At 46.7% G+C, this 16776-nt stretch overlaps 1 protein-coding gene and 1 pseudogene across 1 annotated transcript in view; one reads left to right on the forward strand and one right to left on the reverse strand.

The window, feature by feature from the left end:
• Nmnat2 (nicotinamide nucleotide adenylyltransferase 2) overlaps nt 1-14362 on the forward strand; it is a 138219-nt gene extending 123857 nt beyond the window's left edge. The window contains exons 9-11 of the mRNA XM_027935025.2: nt 12896-12997; nt 13099-13166; nt 14260-14362. Coding sequence (XP_027790826.1) covers nt 12896-12997; nt 13099-13166; nt 14260-14362 — 273 coding nt within the window. The remainder of the gene's footprint in view (nt 1-12895; nt 12998-13098; nt 13167-14259) is intronic.
• Nucleotides 7852-10731, reverse strand: LOC114092304 (small ribosomal subunit protein eS1 pseudogene; annotated as a pseudogene).
• Nucleotides 14363-16776: the final 2414 nt, after the last annotated feature.

A 16776-nucleotide genomic window follows, 5' to 3' on the forward strand; every position in this document is an offset into this window, starting at 1 on the left:
GATAAAGAAGCAGGGTGGTGTGAGGCATGGTGACATCTTGGCCTTGTGGTGTCAAAAGGTCACCCACTGGACATCCATGCAAGCCCAAGTGGAGGGTCGGTGGGTTCAAATGGCTTGTGCTACCTACGAAAACCATGTAGACAACCATTTCTACATCAGAGGTGTCATTCATAGCAAAGCTATTAGGAGTGAACTGTTTAGCCTAGGATCTCTGAAACTGGTGATAGATGTCAGTAACTGAAACAAGTGGATCTGGGGGGCTCATTCGGGGGTTCCCTAGGAATCACCCAGAACCTCAGTTATTTTTTATATCTGTTAAATCTATGGAATGTTATTGACAGCATTTTGAAATTTTAAAGAAATATGGGCTGGGGCTGGGGCTCAGCACTAGAGCGCTCACCTAGCACGTGTGAGGCCCTGGGTTCCATCCTCAGCACCACATAAAAATAAATAAAGGTATTGTGTCCAACTACAACTAAAAAATAAAATATTAAAAAAATAGACAATACAATCCCTGCCCCCAAGTCTTAGGAGGCATGACATATACATATGAAATCTTTTCCTGTACATTCATGTATCTCTGGAGAAAGAGACATAGAGGCAACCTTCAGGATCAGACTCAGATATCAGTTCTACTCCACCACAGCTCATGACAAAATATATTCTGAGCTTCAGTTTTTCCCATCTCTAATAATAATAGGCATAATAATAGTACCTGCCTTGTATAGTTTTGGAAGTCTTAAATGACAGGGTCTATTTAAAGTGCCCAGCCCAGCACATGTCACCTAGCTGTTCAAGTTGAAGGGCACTGATGCTAATCTACACAGGCGTGGGATAGCCAAGAGAGATGGGAGGGTTCTAGAGAAGCCAATGATAGTCCTTTCACCTCCACCCTGGAACAATTTCCTGCAGGTGAAATTTTAAACCTCCTTTCAGTTTTGGATTAAGTGGCTTAATTAGTTTCACTTTCTCCCTACTTCACAAGGTACTGTGAAAGCAATCAGCAGACCAAGTTCTGTGCAAGGTCTCAGCGAGGTCCTTCCATGAATCAAGGCAGAGCTGGGCAATGCCCATGGGGCCCTGAGCCATGGGGAGGCTGGCTCTCATGGAGGAATCTAGAAGGAGTCACTGGGCAGCCTGGACTGAATCCTGAAGGAACCCTGGAGCTATTTGCTAAGAGTGGCCTGTGGGAGCCTCCATGGCAGGCGCAGGCAGGCTTCCTGGATACCAACAATAAACTGGGCCCTTGCTGAGTGGCCCGTCTCTGCCTGCCCTCCAGTTAGATTGCTGCTGATGCGGTTCTCTTACTTGCCTCTGTGGCGGTGGGTGCTCTTGGTGTTGATGGAGCCCAGATTCGAGGACCAGGAGTAAGAGCCCGGGTCTCTCCTCTTCTGGTCGGTCCCGGGTGCTGAGATATCAGGGTTGAGTGGTTAATATGGAAAATCAGAGAAACCAATAGCTCTTGATTTTCTAGGAATGTGACAGTGAAGGTGGAGAGTCCTCACCTATCCCAATGTGTCCCCACTCTGTCACTTGGCCAGGTCCCAATCCCAACTTTCTTGCCTTTCTGGATTCCTAAGGAAAATCCTAGAATTTCAGCCCCTCGTGGTTGCTTGTATAAAAAGGGAAGGGGTCCTCCTATCTCATTCCCAATCCCCAGTCTGAGTTGGGTGATTTTGGAGCACCCTGTGAAAGCCAGGAATGGATAAGATAATGAACCGACAACAAGGTAGGTGATCAGCTCGTCCCAGTTTTAAAACTGGAAGTCCTGGAGGTGGGGTGCAGGTCAGTGTAGAGCACCAGCCTCTCATGGATTGATCCCCAGCACTGCAAAAATAAAACAAAGCAAAACTGAAAGTCTTACATTCTTAAAACTCCCTCAATGTTGGGCCAACTTGGATGGTTGGTCACCCTGGAGAGACCTAAGACATCCAGCTTGGCTACTCAGAGGACACAAGTGCCCCTCTATCTGTCCTGTCCAGGGTGGTGAGAATTTGGTGTTCTACAGCAGCAGCAGAAGGATCAGGATCAAGCAGCCCCTCACAGCAGGCCAGGGAGGACTTTCAGCCTCTAGCAGACCTGCATTCACTCCCCACCTGCCAGCCAATCGCTCATCCCCCTGACTCACCCACAGCCAATCCGTGAGGTCCTTAGAATCTCATTGCATCTGAGATAGAGGGAAAAAATATCCAAGGAGCCGTTTCCTTACATAATGTGTGTGAGTGACTCTCAGCCTGCAATTGAGGTATGCCAAAAATATCACATTCAATTCATTTAAGTCAAGTTAAAATTCCATTCCAAGTCCCTACGCTCAAGGATGGTAGAGGTTTTGTCTCATTCATGACTGATTAGCAGACGGGAGAGGCTCTTGTGGGACCTGAACGTGAGGACAGTCCTTCAGACTCAGTTCACCAAGGGCACCACCTCTCCCCTGTTGTAGCCTTCGTGGCTACTTGAGGGTGATGGTGCTCCTCCCGTGCCCACCTGGGGCAGGGGACTCCTTGATGAGTCCCCTGATCCCACTGATCACCAGGCCCTCTGGGTGCTGTTGGGTGGGAGACTTCTTCCAACTCCAGCCTCTTCCTGTTGTGACAAAGTTGCGGGGTGGGCAGCAGAACCTCTTCTTCCTTCTTTCTATCCTGAAAGAATCTTCCCTGTTTCTCTCCCCACCTCAGGACACCTAATGAAATTTCTCCAGTGAATTTAAAGCCATTGACTTCAAAATATTTTTATCCTACAATTTCTCTTTCAGAGCCTGGCTCTCTGCTAGAAATAGGGGTAGGGCTAGGCAACCCTGTCCTTATTTGGGAAAGTTGGAGCTCAACCCGCTTCCTTTCAAGGAACCTCTTTCTAGATGCTCCAGGGTGAGCCCTGCTTACACTATGAGCGAGTTCCACCATCTGGGGCTCCCCTGGAAGTGGCCCATTTTAAAGGATCTCGATTTCTCACCCTGAGATTCTCAGGAAGGAGATAGGTGAGAGCTGCTTGGGTTTCATTCATTCCCTCCTTCACCCTTTTATCAGAACACATGCTCTAATTGCCTGGGGCCCACATGATACCTGTTGACCACAGACCTCTGCTCAGAGACCAGGAGCCCAAAGGCCCTTCATCTGCCATGGCTGGGAACAGGACAGCAGGGAGAAGAGCACAAGGCCCCGGAGCACTTTCCAGCATCTTGTGTCTTCTGCCGGATTCTCAGAGACAAGGCAGAGGAGGAGTCCCTGGCTCAAAATGGGAAACGGGAGCCCTGCATCCTCGGTAAAGAAGGCTGAAAGACAGAGGGCCTTCTTTTCACCCAGGCTGAGGACCAGCTGCAATGGCCTCTTGGATGGCAGCATTGCCAGGGCCTCTCCCGACCTCTCCCCGAGTCAGGTTTGCCCTCTCTGTTGCCTTGGCCTCTTGAACCAAAGCTCTCCATCCAGAAATCTAATTTCACAAGGAAAGGGACACTCCACCCCCTCCAGGCACATTCCTTATGGCATGTCCCATTAGTCACAAGGATCCATGAGCCCACAGTGAATTCTGACCTTCGCTGACCAGAGACACACCCTTCCCCTTACATTCCACGGGGAGATAATTCCATACATATTCATCGAGTTTCTTTCAAGGGGAATACAAAGAAGCTCCTGTGTGGCCCTGTAATGGACATTTTTATTCTTGATTTCTGATGGAAATCAAGACCCAGGATCAGGCTCAGATCAGGACCCAGTCCGATATGCCATCCCATCTGGGTTCTTTATTAGAGAACTAGTCTCCCACAAGAGCCCTGATCCTGGCTTCCTGCATCCTCACAAGCACCCAAGCAGGTCTCCAGGCATGGTCAGGAACTGTGGGGAATCAAGACCCAGAGCCGAGCCGTGGGGTCAGCCAGGACTGATTCGTGAAGCAGAAAACGTTTATACTCACTCTCTCCCGACATAAAACCTTCAGGGTGGGGACCTGATGCCACCAGCTGCTTTGTCCACCATATTATAATGGAAGGCAGGAAAATTAATTCTAATTTTAATATTTCTTCTTTCAATCAATCCTCCAACATACAAACATATATTTGCCCTGGAGGCCCATGCTGTCTAAAACTACCTTTTTATTATATCTTTCCTTTATAGAGCATGAAATAAAACATGAAAAATTTATAAGAGTTCCCAAATCCAGTCAGCACTTAATAACTGTTGGCTGTCTTTCATTCATTCATTCATTTTAAAATATTTGCTGAACACCTACTATGTGATAGGCACTGTTTTAGAAATGGAGTAACAGAGAAAAGAAAGTTTTTGACCATGGACTTTACTTCCTAATGGGAGACAGAGACAATAAACAGTTTGTATCTCATGGGTTAACTCATTTAAGAGCACTTCGGTGAAATGGAGTCTCTGTTCCTGTTTTAGAGATATGGAAACTGAGGTTTAAATGGATCATGACTTGTCCAAGAGCATACAGCTATAAAGTTCTGGCTGGTTGAAATAGGGTTGTCTTTATTGGCCTTACTTGGAAAGGTATGGACTTTTGAGGAAGCAGGCGAAAACCATTAAGTGTACCGATCACCTGTATTAGCTGGTCCCAGGGATATTTGCATTTTAAATAAGCAAGCCTCAATATTTATCCCAAAGGAGTGAAACTCTCAAGGTGGAACATCAGGCACCAGAAATCAGCTAGTGAGGGAATTGATTTTTTCCCCTTTCTCTTTTTGCACTCCTTAAAGACATTCCACAGGTTGGTTCTAATTGGCTGCACCTTACATTTTTCCAGCCAACCCATCAGGGGCTAACTGCTTCCTACATCCATCAGCTATGGGAGAACAACCAAAGAAAATAAACAGAGGAAGAGCCTCAGGCATTAGCCACTCCACAAGAAATCCCAGGGCCCCTAGATAAATGGAGCAAAGACAAACATTCAGTGATTCAGGCTCAGATGGTTTTGATCAGACAGCCCAGCTCCCTGTGGGGAGGCCTGATGGACTCTTCCACCCCAGGGATTAGGCTCCCCTCCCACTGATAAGCCCACTGCTGAATTCACAGGCTGGGGGAGGAGCCTCAGCTCCTGCCTGGGGGATTCTGGCTGTTCTCATGTGAAAGATGCAGTTGGTTTTCAGGCCTTTGAGTCTGGAAACCCCTGCCTTCCCACACTCCCAAGCTGGCAGTGGGAGTGCGGGTGATTTCCTGTGGGAAGCCCCTCGGAAGGCTCCTCCTTGCATTTGCATTGAGAGCATCCTTGAGCAAAGTAGCCCCCCACCCAACCTTCCCGCCAGAGAAGTGCGAGGGTCAGAACAGCTCCGGGCTTCTCCACGGCAGTGGATGGAGGTGGATGGAGGAGCTGCTTCCAAGCTCCCCACATGCCGGTGGCTTCTGGAAGCTCTCTCTGTGCCTCCTTTCTTAATCCACTCAGAAGAATGCACCATTGTATACTCTAGGGGGTGATGTGGAGCAATGAACTGAGAACTTATTGTAGGGTAAGCTAGTAGAAAAAAGTAAGATCAAATAAGATCGAGTACCTATTGTCAAATTGTAATATTTTTAAACCAAACAAGTTTTTCAACACACTAAAATATGATTTTTTTTTTTTTTTTGGTATTTTGGATTGAACCCAGGGGCACTTAACCACTAAGCCACATCCCCCCAGCCCATTTTATATTTTATGTAGAGACAGGGTCTCACTAAGTTGCTTAGGGCCTTGCTAAGTGGCTGAGGCTGGCTTTGAACTTGCAATCCTTCTGCCTCAGCCTCCCAATCCTCCTGGGATTATAGGTGAGGGCCACAGCCCCTGGCTTAAAATATGTATCTTATCAATGGATCTAGAAGAGGCATGAAGCAATGAAAAGTATCCTCAAGGGAGACCAGAGTGAGTTCACATTCACTTAGTAGCTGCAGCTTAGACACATCACCGCAACTCACTGATTCTTGTTTTTTTTTTCATCATGAAATGAGAAAGGAGACACACGTCTCAGAAGACAGAGGTTATGTTATAAGGACTAAGGGACAATAAATGAAGCTCCTAGTATTGTGTCTGGCTCATGGTTGATATTTTAATAAATGTTTCCTCCTCTCACTGATGGACCAATGTTCATCCCTGACCATCCCTTCTCTGGAGACACACAAGTGGGCCCAAGGCTCTGTATCTTGAAAAGAGAGAAGTGTTTGGGAGAGAAGGCCAGGATTCTGAACCCTGATCTAAGAATGATGATCTTACCAGTTAGACTTGCCAGGGCAAGTCAATATATCTTAGATTCTCTTGAACCCTGTTTAAAACACTCAGATGGTTTCTCTCTGCAATAGGAACAAAATCCCATCTTCATTGTGATCTGGTCCTTGTTTATTTATTCTGACTCTCTGTGCTCCAGTTTTCTCATCCCAGGGCTTTTACAGAATGGTGGCCTCACTGGGAATACTCTTCCCCAGATAGCCCCGTGGCCCAGTCCTTTCTCATTTAGGTTGCAATTTAAAGGCCCACGCCTGTAATCCCAGTGGCTCAGGAAGCTGAGGCAGGAGGATCAAAGCCAGCCTCAGCAAAAACGAGGTGCTAAGCAACTCAGTGAGACCTTGTCTCTAGAAATAAAATACAAAATAGGGCTGGGGATGGGGCTCAGTGGTCAAGTGCCCCATAGTTCAATCCCCCCTTACCAAAAAAAAGGCCATTTTATTCTATATCAACATTGTACTAATATCTACCAAATGCTTTCCTTTTTTAATATATCTGTTTATTATTGCTTCCCCCTCAAAGGTAAGGTCCACGAGTGAATGCCTGTGTTGTTCACCAACACCAGAACAGTGCCCAGTTCACCAATACAAATTTACCACATACTCAGTATAGATTTGCTGAATGAAAAAAATGACGGGGAACCGGAGACGACTCCATTGGAGGAGCTCAGCCCACAGGATAATTTGTCACCTGTGCCGCCTGTGGCCCAGACTTTTGCCAGTTACCTATAATCCATTAGCCACTACAAGATATTAGTCACCCAGTGGTAGGTAACTTGCCCCATCCTTCATCACAGTGGATACAACTGAAAATGACCTTTTATTTAATGTCACCCACTAGATAGTGATCTAGCCTAGAGAGGAAGTCGTTTCTACCTTGCCCATCCTTGCACCCCTAGTGTCCAGGAAGGTGCCTGGCTAAGACTACAGGGAATCTACCCACCCAAAGCATCCCTGAAGCTCAGCAGGGCAGGCCTTGGAATCCCGCCTCTTGGAGACACAATGGGAACCCCACATTCCTCCTAAAGATTTGCTGCCTGGGCCGAGTGTCCTCTCTCCCAAGGCCAAGTTGCTTCCTGCCTCAACATGTCTCATATCCTTCCTTCAGATTCCCCACATTTGGAGAAGCAGGGTCTGCCCCTCCCACTTCCTCTCCTCCCTGCCATCCCTATCTCCCCTGGGAAGCCTTTGACCAGAAAATGAAAAGATATGATCAAAGCTGTGCCTGAGCAGGAAGTCCAAGCAGGATGAATGGCACAGCCCCCCACCTCTGAGGCTGACGCAGGCCAGGGCTAAACTGAGAGGGCCATTGTGTGCAGCACAGAGAGAAGACCATGCCCTGAGCCTGCCCACCCAGGTCAGGCAGTTTGAGGGCACAAGGGCCAGGAATGGGGTTTGCCAGCCTGGAGGGCTTTGCTGCACTGACTACTCCCTTCACCTCCCCAACCCCAAGGGCAAGACCCACAGAGAACTCTCCAGGTCTGCAGGAGGTGCTGGGGCAAGAGCTCAGTTCCAGGGACCTACACACCCTGGGACTCCTGCCCTAACCATTCTTCAGGGGTCAGGGGATTCTTTTGCTGGAATTCCCAGAGATGCTGAGGTACTTGTCCTTACAGGTCGCTCATTTTTACCTTATCCCCAAATCAAGACAGAGTGTTAGTAGTAACAGCAGTTAGGTCACCGGTTGTGTGATGTACAGTCACAATCCCCACAGGCAGGTGTGCAGCTGAAGGATTAGGGATGGATTTCAAAATCCCTGGGGTAAGGTCTGGAGAGTCTGTTTTGTTGTTCATTTTATTTTTTCACAAATAAGACTTTTTGTCGGTATCAAAATTCTGAATTTCAAACAGATGCTTGGGCTGCTGGCTCATGTCCATTGGCTTGTTCAACCTCAGCTGCTGTCTCATCTCCAGGAATTTTTCCAGAACTACTACCTTCACCATGAAGCTCCTTGAGTTTTCTACTTCAAACGGGGCTTCGTTAGCATTTGTACTTTTCTAACAAAGACATCATGAAGAAGATGTTGAGGACGATAAGAGATTGGCAAGCCTTTTCTTAGTCTTTCCAATGTTTTCTGGATTCTTTTTATTGATCCCTTCTTAGGCATTTGTCTGTACTCCTCTGGTCATGAATCCCATCATCTCCAGGATCTTCTGAACATGTAGCCCAGGCCAAAGTATAAGAGGTTTTCTGCACATGATTGTTGGCTGATTTTTCTTTTTTCTTTTGTCAGTCCTGGGGACAGAACCCAGGGCCTCATGCATGCTAAATAAATGCTCTACCACTGAGCTACATCCTTAGCCCAGGCTATATTTTTAAGTAATATAACAACATAGAGCTGATGAAGCAAATAACCTTCATAGTTTTGACATCAATGTTAGCTTCAATTATAGTCTGCCACTTTTTGACCATGGGGCACATTTTGTCCTCAGTAAGATTCATGCTAATGAAAATGAGTTAGGCAGCTTTTGCTATAAACACTCTCAATAATTAGCTTGAATTTTCTACATGCATCATCATCATTCTGCAGATCAATAAGGCTCACTTCAAACACAGAACCCATGAGGCCATCCGATGCTGTTTTGGTTCCTTGAATCCTTATGACTAGTGTTTTTCCAATGTTTCTTAGATCGGACATAGCAGGTGCCATCATACCAATCTTTCTTAGAAAATGGATCCAGCACTTTCTTCTTGGCTTCACTTTTGCTGCCTCCTCTAAGGCATTTGTTCTGGCCAACCACTGTGGTGCTGCTCAGAGACTCAAAAATGTGAAAATGAAACTCTCATGAGAATTTAGACCTATGGGATGGGTGCACAAGGGGTGCAAGTCTAAATAGTGTGGCCATTTGCCCAAAAGGTGGTATTTAAGTGAAGGGCTTTGAGCCAAGAAGGAGTAGAATTTGACTTATATTTTAATGTTATCAGTCTGGATGTTGGAAATAGACTGTAAAAGGCAAGAGAATAATGGGAAGACCAGAACAATTCAAGTGAGAGGCAGTAGAGATGCATTAAGGTGCTGTTACTGAAAACTTGATAGTTTAAAGCAATGCCTAGTTATCATCTTCTAGTTCAGAAGCCGGAAGTGTGAAATAGGTTTCAAAGAGCCAAACTTAAGTATTGGTGGGACTGCGCTCCCTCCAGAGGCTCTAAGGACAATCCGTTTGACTTTCCCAGAGCTTTATTTGTTGCATTCCTTAACTGGGGCCCCTTCCTCCATCTTCAATGGTGTAGCATCTTCAAAACTCTCTCTGCCCCATGTTCACATTATCTTCTCCTGTGTCACATTTCTCTCTCCCTCCCTCTTACAAGGATACTTATTATTTATTGCCCTTAGGGACTGCCCATATGACCCAGGATAATCTCAAGATTCTTGGTTAAATCACATCTGCAGAATCTCTTTTGCTATATATGGTCATAGGTTCCAGAGATTAGGACCTGGGTCTCTTTGGGAGTCGTTATTCAGCTACCAGAGGAGACTTGAGCCAGAGTAAAAGTGAGGAATGAGCAGTCTTATATTTTGTTTTAAGATAGAGTTAATTGGATTATATTAGGGACTGAATGTAGGATGTGGGAGAAAGAGAGGAAATAAGGAAAATGCCAAGGTCTTTGCTCTGAGCAATTATAAGAAATGAAAAAGGTCTCTAGGAAAAGCATTTCCTTGGGGAGAGCTGTCTATTTACTTGTGTTAGCAGGTCCACAGGCTCATGGGCGTATGAAGTTTGAGATACCCCAGCCAAGTGGCATGTTGCGAAGACAGCAGCTGTCACATGAGTCTAAAGTTCAGGAAAGAAGTCTACGCTGGAAATATTAATTTGAGAGCCTTTAGTGTGTCTCTAAAGCTTTGAAATGGAATGAAATCATTAAGGGTGTGAGTGTTGATAGAAAAAGAAAGAGGGCCAAGGACTGAGGTCTGGTGGAGTCCAGTGATTCAAGGTCAGAGGGAGGAGGAGGAATCAACACAGGGAGGCCAAAAAGGAGCTGCCAGGAAGGGGAGGAGGATGCTCAGGAGAGGGCAGTGGTGTCTGGAGGCCTGGTGAAGACAGAGGTGGGGGTGGAACAGATCTCTGAACCCCCGAGAGAGGTGGGCGTCAATGAGGGTGCCTTTCACCCACCCCAGCACCTAGTGCCCCTGTTCCTCCAGCATGAAAATGAAGCCCATGCCCCACTGTCTGGCCAAAGGAGCAGGCTTGCAGCCCTGCAGAGAAGCTGCTAAAACCTAGGGGTCTTTTTTCATGAACCCTGTCTCCCTCACCCATCTGTGACTCCTAGGGGCAAGTCTGCCACCTGTTTCTAGAAACGAGAAACATCTCAGGCAGCTAGGTCTCCATCTGCTTGCCACCCACAGAGCATCCTGGCACAATTATTCATTGAGTGTCAGGTCATTAGGTCCTGAGTGGAGAGAAGTAGCTGGGTGGGTGTCACATACAGGGCAAGTTCCCCCATGAGGACTCAATGCCATCCTGAGCTGTTATCTTTGAGCTTTAAACTGAAATGCTCACTTTAAATAGCCCCGTTATCACATGTACCGTTTATCAAACATCTATGCAGCTCTCAGAATCAATAGGAAGGCAGATCCTACATCATGCAACCTACATCCCTTCATCTACCTAAGCGGGCAGTTTAGGAACCTCCAGGTATGTCCTTTGGATGGATGCCCTCTCTTCTCTCCTCCCCTCTCTCCCCTCCCTCTTCTCTCTTTTCTGTCTCTTTGTCATGCCAGTTTTTCCAGAGTTTTAATTTAGTAAGTAAACCACGGACTCTCAAATCTGGTTGTACACTGCAGTCACCTGGAGATTTCTAAAAAATACTGACCCTGGGTCCAATTCTGAGAGATTCTAGTTTATTCTCTTGGGTGTGAGCTGTGCATGGGGATTTTTTAAAGTTCCTCAGATGTCTCTAATGTGCAGTCAAGTTTGAGAATCAGTTACTGCATAGTGAATCCCAGTGCAGTATTCTAAAAGCAATGGCAAGAGAAGCTGAAGCCCCCTCCAACTCCCTGCCCTGGGTCTCTCTAACATTCCTGGCCTATAGGACAAAAGATCTGATGCCAATTTACCCAATCTGAATACCTCCAACAGATGCAGTGTGTGGTAGGATGCTCTGTATCTTCCAACTGGCAGAGGTGGCAGGGCTCTGATATTCCACACCTCACTTGTAACTTCTCTCCACAGCTTCCCTCCTCGGGTACTCAAAGCCTTATTTCAGCAACATCAAAGTTCCAGTTGCAATTCTAGGTCCAGTTGTGAGCAATGGGGAAAGCCACCAAAAGTGGATGGAAAAAACCCAAGGATATGGGCACACACACACCATCCCATAAATCAGTCCTACAAATGGAAATCAGTGGGTAGGAAGATCTTCTAGTAGAGGAGAATGGGTTATGATGTTCCAGAATGTCTGGTTTTGTGGTTTGAAGAATTATGGGGGGAAATCTGGGTCTCTTCCCGTCAGAGCAGATCTTGCTCAATAAGCTACACTGCCTAGAAGCAACTCGTGTCCTCATCCCCTCCACCATCTGGGATCCATAATTGGCAAGATCTAAACAGTAATACGCTGATCCAAGTCTGTCAAATGCCATCATGTCCAGGCTCTTTGAAAATAAAAATTGGCACCAATTTCCAGGAAGCCTCTTGGTAATATGTTTCAAGACCTTGAAATAGGTCCAGTTCATTTCCTTTTATGCAATTATCTTATTCCTTATCCTAAGGAAATAATCAGAGATGTGATAAAAGATTTATGTATAACGATCTTCATCAAAGTGTTATGTACAATTGCAAAAAAGAATCAGAAGTAACTGTATACTTCCCACAATTTAGGGCTGGTTTCATATACCATGGAGTGTCTTGCTGCAGCAGACAATGAAATATATAGATTGTTAACACTTGTTTTCAAATAATTTTTATTCATGTGAGGAAATGCTCACAATATAATAATACATGAAAAAATACAGATAAAATGACTCCTTTTGCATGAGAATCCCACTGTGGATATAGACACCTACCTGTAGAGAGGGAAACACTAGGCAGAAATACAGTAACATGTTAACAGTAACCACCTAAATATCTCATTCCCCCCTGCTCCCGCCACCCTGGATCTTCTAAGATTGTATTGCATCCATAGTCAGAAAGACAAAGTAAAAATATTATTATTTTTTCAATGAAATGAAGGGTTTATTTCTTATTAAGTGATTCTACCACAGTGATCTCAGAAGTGACCCCAGTAATAGTCATGACCATCCTGTCTGTATGTGTGCACACAGTGATACATTCATTCCAATACCCCCTCTGCTTGGGCTGCCCTGGGTCCCACAGCAGCTTTCAAATGGGTAGGCGAGGGGAGTGCTCTAGTCCCTCTCATGAGCCCAGCTGAGGACTGACAGCTCCTTGCTGGACATAGGGTGTCTACTGGGTGAGAAGTATATGTCATTCATGTTTTTCTGCACCATTATGAACTCAACAGGAACCTCAGGAATTGCAGAGGTCTTGTCTGGACACGCAAGTATTTATTAAGGATCTTCTGGGTGCCAGGCAATGTTCCCACTCATTCTGCTAACACTATACTGGTTGTCACTTAAAAGTTGCTGACTGGTGGGGCTGAGGCGGCAAGTTGGGGATTAAAGTTTGAAGTTTTGCTTGGAAGAATAGAAGTCACTTGGTCAGGGGTTGGGGACATGGTTTTCACCAAAGTGTTGTCTTTCTCTTTCTCAGATGGAGGTCATAGTTGGGGACTTTGGGATTGTGGTGGTGCCTCGGGATGCAGCTGACACAGATCGAATCATGAATCACTCCTCAATACTCCGCAAATATAAAGTGAGTCCTCTCCCTCCCTGCTGGTATATCTCTGTGATGTGGCCCTTCCCCAGGGGGGAATGGAGGGGGCTGGCAACCTGCTGTTTCTGCTCTATCCCCAGAACAACATCATGGTGGTGAAGGATGACATCAACCATCCCATGTCTGTTGTCAGTTCAACCAAGAGCAGGTACGTGTGACACGTGGTCAGACAGACTTTGGTCAAATTGGCTTCCAAGTGTCCGTACAACTTTCCTCAGTCAAATGAAACCCTTCAATTCATGTGGACACTTGCTGCCTCAGCATTCAGCCCTCTTTTGGATCTCATCTGCCCCCAGCCATTTACTTTTATAAGAGGGCGTAGTACATTAGGTAGTCTTAGCTAGTTTGAGAGGAGAGGAGGATTCTTGGTTTGAGGTGCCCAAGAAACAAGATATTGATAACGATATAGATGAAGCTGCCATAAAACCAATATTCAGAGTTCTAAATAAGGTAGATGTTTAGTTTCCTCTTCTGGAAATCCAAAGGGATTGGGTCTCTGGTCTCTTCACATGGAGCTTCCAGGTCTGGTCCGCAGCTGCCATGATGACTTTTCTCAGCCACTGGGCAAGAGCAAGGTGAGGCCCAAGGCAAGAAGTTGACTCAGAGCAGCACATACAACTGCCTTTGCATCCCACGGGCTCCGAGATGGAGGGAGGCTAGGAAACAGCCTTATCCCTTGGCAGCCAAATGTCCAGATGCAATTCAGGGGCCTCTATTGACAACAAAGAAGGAAATAATAAATAATAGGGGCCAGTTAACAGTGTCTGCCATGAACCCTAAGTAGAAACATCCAGTGAGAGGGCGAGACGTAGCCTAGAGAGGTCTGGAGATGTCAATCGAGCATATGTGTGTTCATTGAAATTCTGGATATAGATGAGCTCACAGAGAGGGTCAAGAAGAGAAGGAGCTGGGTACATTGGCGCATGCCTGTAACCCCAGCTACTTGGGAGATTGAGGCAGGAGGATCACAGGACCCTGTCTCAAAATATTAAAATGGCTGGAGTCATAGCTCAGTGGTAGAGCACCAGGCCCTGGGGTCCAACCCCAGTATCACAAGAAGATGTCATCACAGTGGGGGAGGATTTGCCAAAGACAAGAGGGCTCTTCCCAATGTGGACCCAAGGGAAGCCTGGGGATGTGGTGTTGGACTATCAACCTTTTTCCTGAGAGACAGGCCAGGCCGGTGTTCCCGACGTAATCCAGGTATGAATGTCATCTGATTGCTATCTCTTCTCATGCAGGCTGGCCCTGCAGCATGGGGACGGCCATGTTGTGGATTACCTGTCCCAGCCAGTCATCGACTACATTCTCAAGAGCCAGCTGTACATCAACGCCTCTGGCTAGCAGCCGCACAGCTCTCTGCTCCACCCTCCCCTCGTCCTCTACGACACACTGGCCCCACCAGTCTCTGTCAGTCCCCTGGTTTCTCTCCTGCCTCTCTGTTTCTCTGCATTTTCATTTTGACTGTTCTCCGCACTCGCTGACTTAACCCCCCACAGTGTGGGGGACCTGCAAAGAACCATGGCATTCCCAAGTCCACCATCTTTGGACTAACTTTCCTCTAGTCTCTGGGTTGGGGGTGGGTGAGGGGAAAGGGTGGGAGTTGGGGGAAGTGCAGTCCTTGGAGATGTACTGGCGTCTGTCTCCCAGCATGCTCTAGAGAGGCGGCTCTGGTGCCCATCCTCCCAGCATGCTCTGGGGAGGCGGCTCTGGCTCTCTCCTTCCCAGCATGCCCTTTACCACAAAGGGCTCATTTTCTTTCTTTTTATTGATTTATTTTTCTTCGTTGACTTCTTGTAGAACTTGGATGAAATCAGTGTCTAAGGTTCTTTATGTTTGTAGTCTTGATACAATCCCGCGGTATTACTTCCCTTTTGATAGGACACTATAGCCAGCCTCAGCACTCAGTGAGTGCACGGAGGGCCACATCCAGTAGAGAAGACTGAGCCACCTCCGCTTCTCCAAAACACACACACACACACACACACACACACTAGCAGCAGCAGCAGCAGCAGCCTTTGGTCTAGAGTGAGACTTTCAGGTTCTAAAACCTGGGAGCCAAGGCTGGGAATAGTGGGGATTTTCAGAACTTAAGTCTATTCCTTATTTTCAGACCATTTTCCTGATGGTCTTCTCACTTCCCAATGGCATCTGTACATTGACTTATGTGAGCTGTGGCCGATGGCACTATGTGGGTTCTCTGCCAGCCCAGGCATTTCCAAAGAACCTTCAGAACCACCTAAGCCCTCGGAGACCATGCTTAGACATGTTCCTGCATCTGAGAAGAATCACACAGGCAAGGCCAAATCCTGATAATCCAGTCATTTCTTAAAAAAAAAAAAAAAAAGAATGCTAGGAATTCCTTCAACTGTAGAGATCTTTGCTAATTGGAATTATTTATTACCCATTTGGCTGGGAACTCTTTCGTAATGTAAGTCCAGGATGTCCTAGGGGAAAGCACTCTGTTACCCTGAGGGAATTCAGTGATTTTCACCTACTTCAGCTGAGGCCACCAGACCTGAGGCTCATTCCTTCCTGAGAAGCAGTACCTTGGCTTTATGTCTGGGCCTGGTCTTCTCTCCTGCAGAGCCCCACAGCTGCAGGTGCCACCTGAGGAAATCTGCCTGACACAGGAACAGGTTCTCAGAAGAGAGATCATGGAGCGATCAGGAGCCACTAAGCTATTTCCCCCTTTTCTCCCTAATTTCCCGCCTTCCTCTCTGCCCCTGGAAACAATTTTGACAGACTCTGTTCAACACCTCACTCATGCCTGCTTAAAGAACTCAAAGGAAATCACACTCATGCTTTGTGTCTCTCATCCAGTCTCTAGCTCTGGGTTTCTCGTTGTCTTTGAGGAAGGGTCCCCAAGTATTGTATACTTTGATCCAAATCTATTCTGAGTTACGCCCCAGGTGGGACCTGAGTCTAGGGACATGTTTCATGTCTACAGTACCCTTCAGTTGCCTCCAAGAAAAGGAAATGGATTCCACAGAGGAATGTGACAGAGTGGCACCCAGAGGAGGTGTATTGCTCTTGAATTATGGAAATAACCTTCAAAGGAAGAAAGGGAAATATTGTTCATGTCTCTTGGGTTAGGAACCATGGAATGAGAAACTGAAAAAACAACAGAACTCATGTGCTCCAACACTTTCCTCTATAAGATGAGGACGCAGAGATCTATGGGATTGGTGCCTAGTCCAAGGTCACACGACAAGTGCAGAGCCTGATGAGAGGACGTCGACTCCTGACACAGACGAAAACATGGAGCTGAGTGTCCTGGGGTAGCATGGCGTTTTCAAGGACCTGAAGTTTATGGACAGTTTACGAGGACGCACACGAGCAGACCTGAGAAAGACAGGATTCCTTTTGTTCCTTTGGTCCACTCTGTTATTCTGCTGGACTCTGGTCAAACCCCATCAAGTCGACAACTCAAAAGAAGGAACCAGGCTGACTCTGTACCCTCCGTGTGGGGGCAGGAGGACATGTGGGAATGGGAGGGAGAGTGAGATGCACCAAGGAAAAGAACAGGTACAGGAGAAGTAGATTTCTAGGAAGCAGATGGAGCAGGTTACATCTTGGTATGGCGCAGGGGTTGTGTTAAAAATCGCTTTCCTTTAATGAAAGCAAAGTGAATCCCCTTTCAGGTAGAATTGTCCATTCCCTACTCTGCTCTGTTCTTCCTTTGCTGGGGGAAGATCAGAGAACCTTTCTGAGGCCAGGACAGGACACTGTGACTGCAACCCAGTCACAGCCACCAC

Source organism: Marmota flaviventris, chromosome 12 (assembly GCF_047511675.1).
Source record: "Marmota flaviventris isolate mMarFla1 chromosome 12, mMarFla1.hap1, whole genome shotgun sequence".
Classification (NCBI taxonomy): Eukaryota; Metazoa; Chordata; class Mammalia; order Rodentia; family Sciuridae; genus Marmota; species Marmota flaviventris.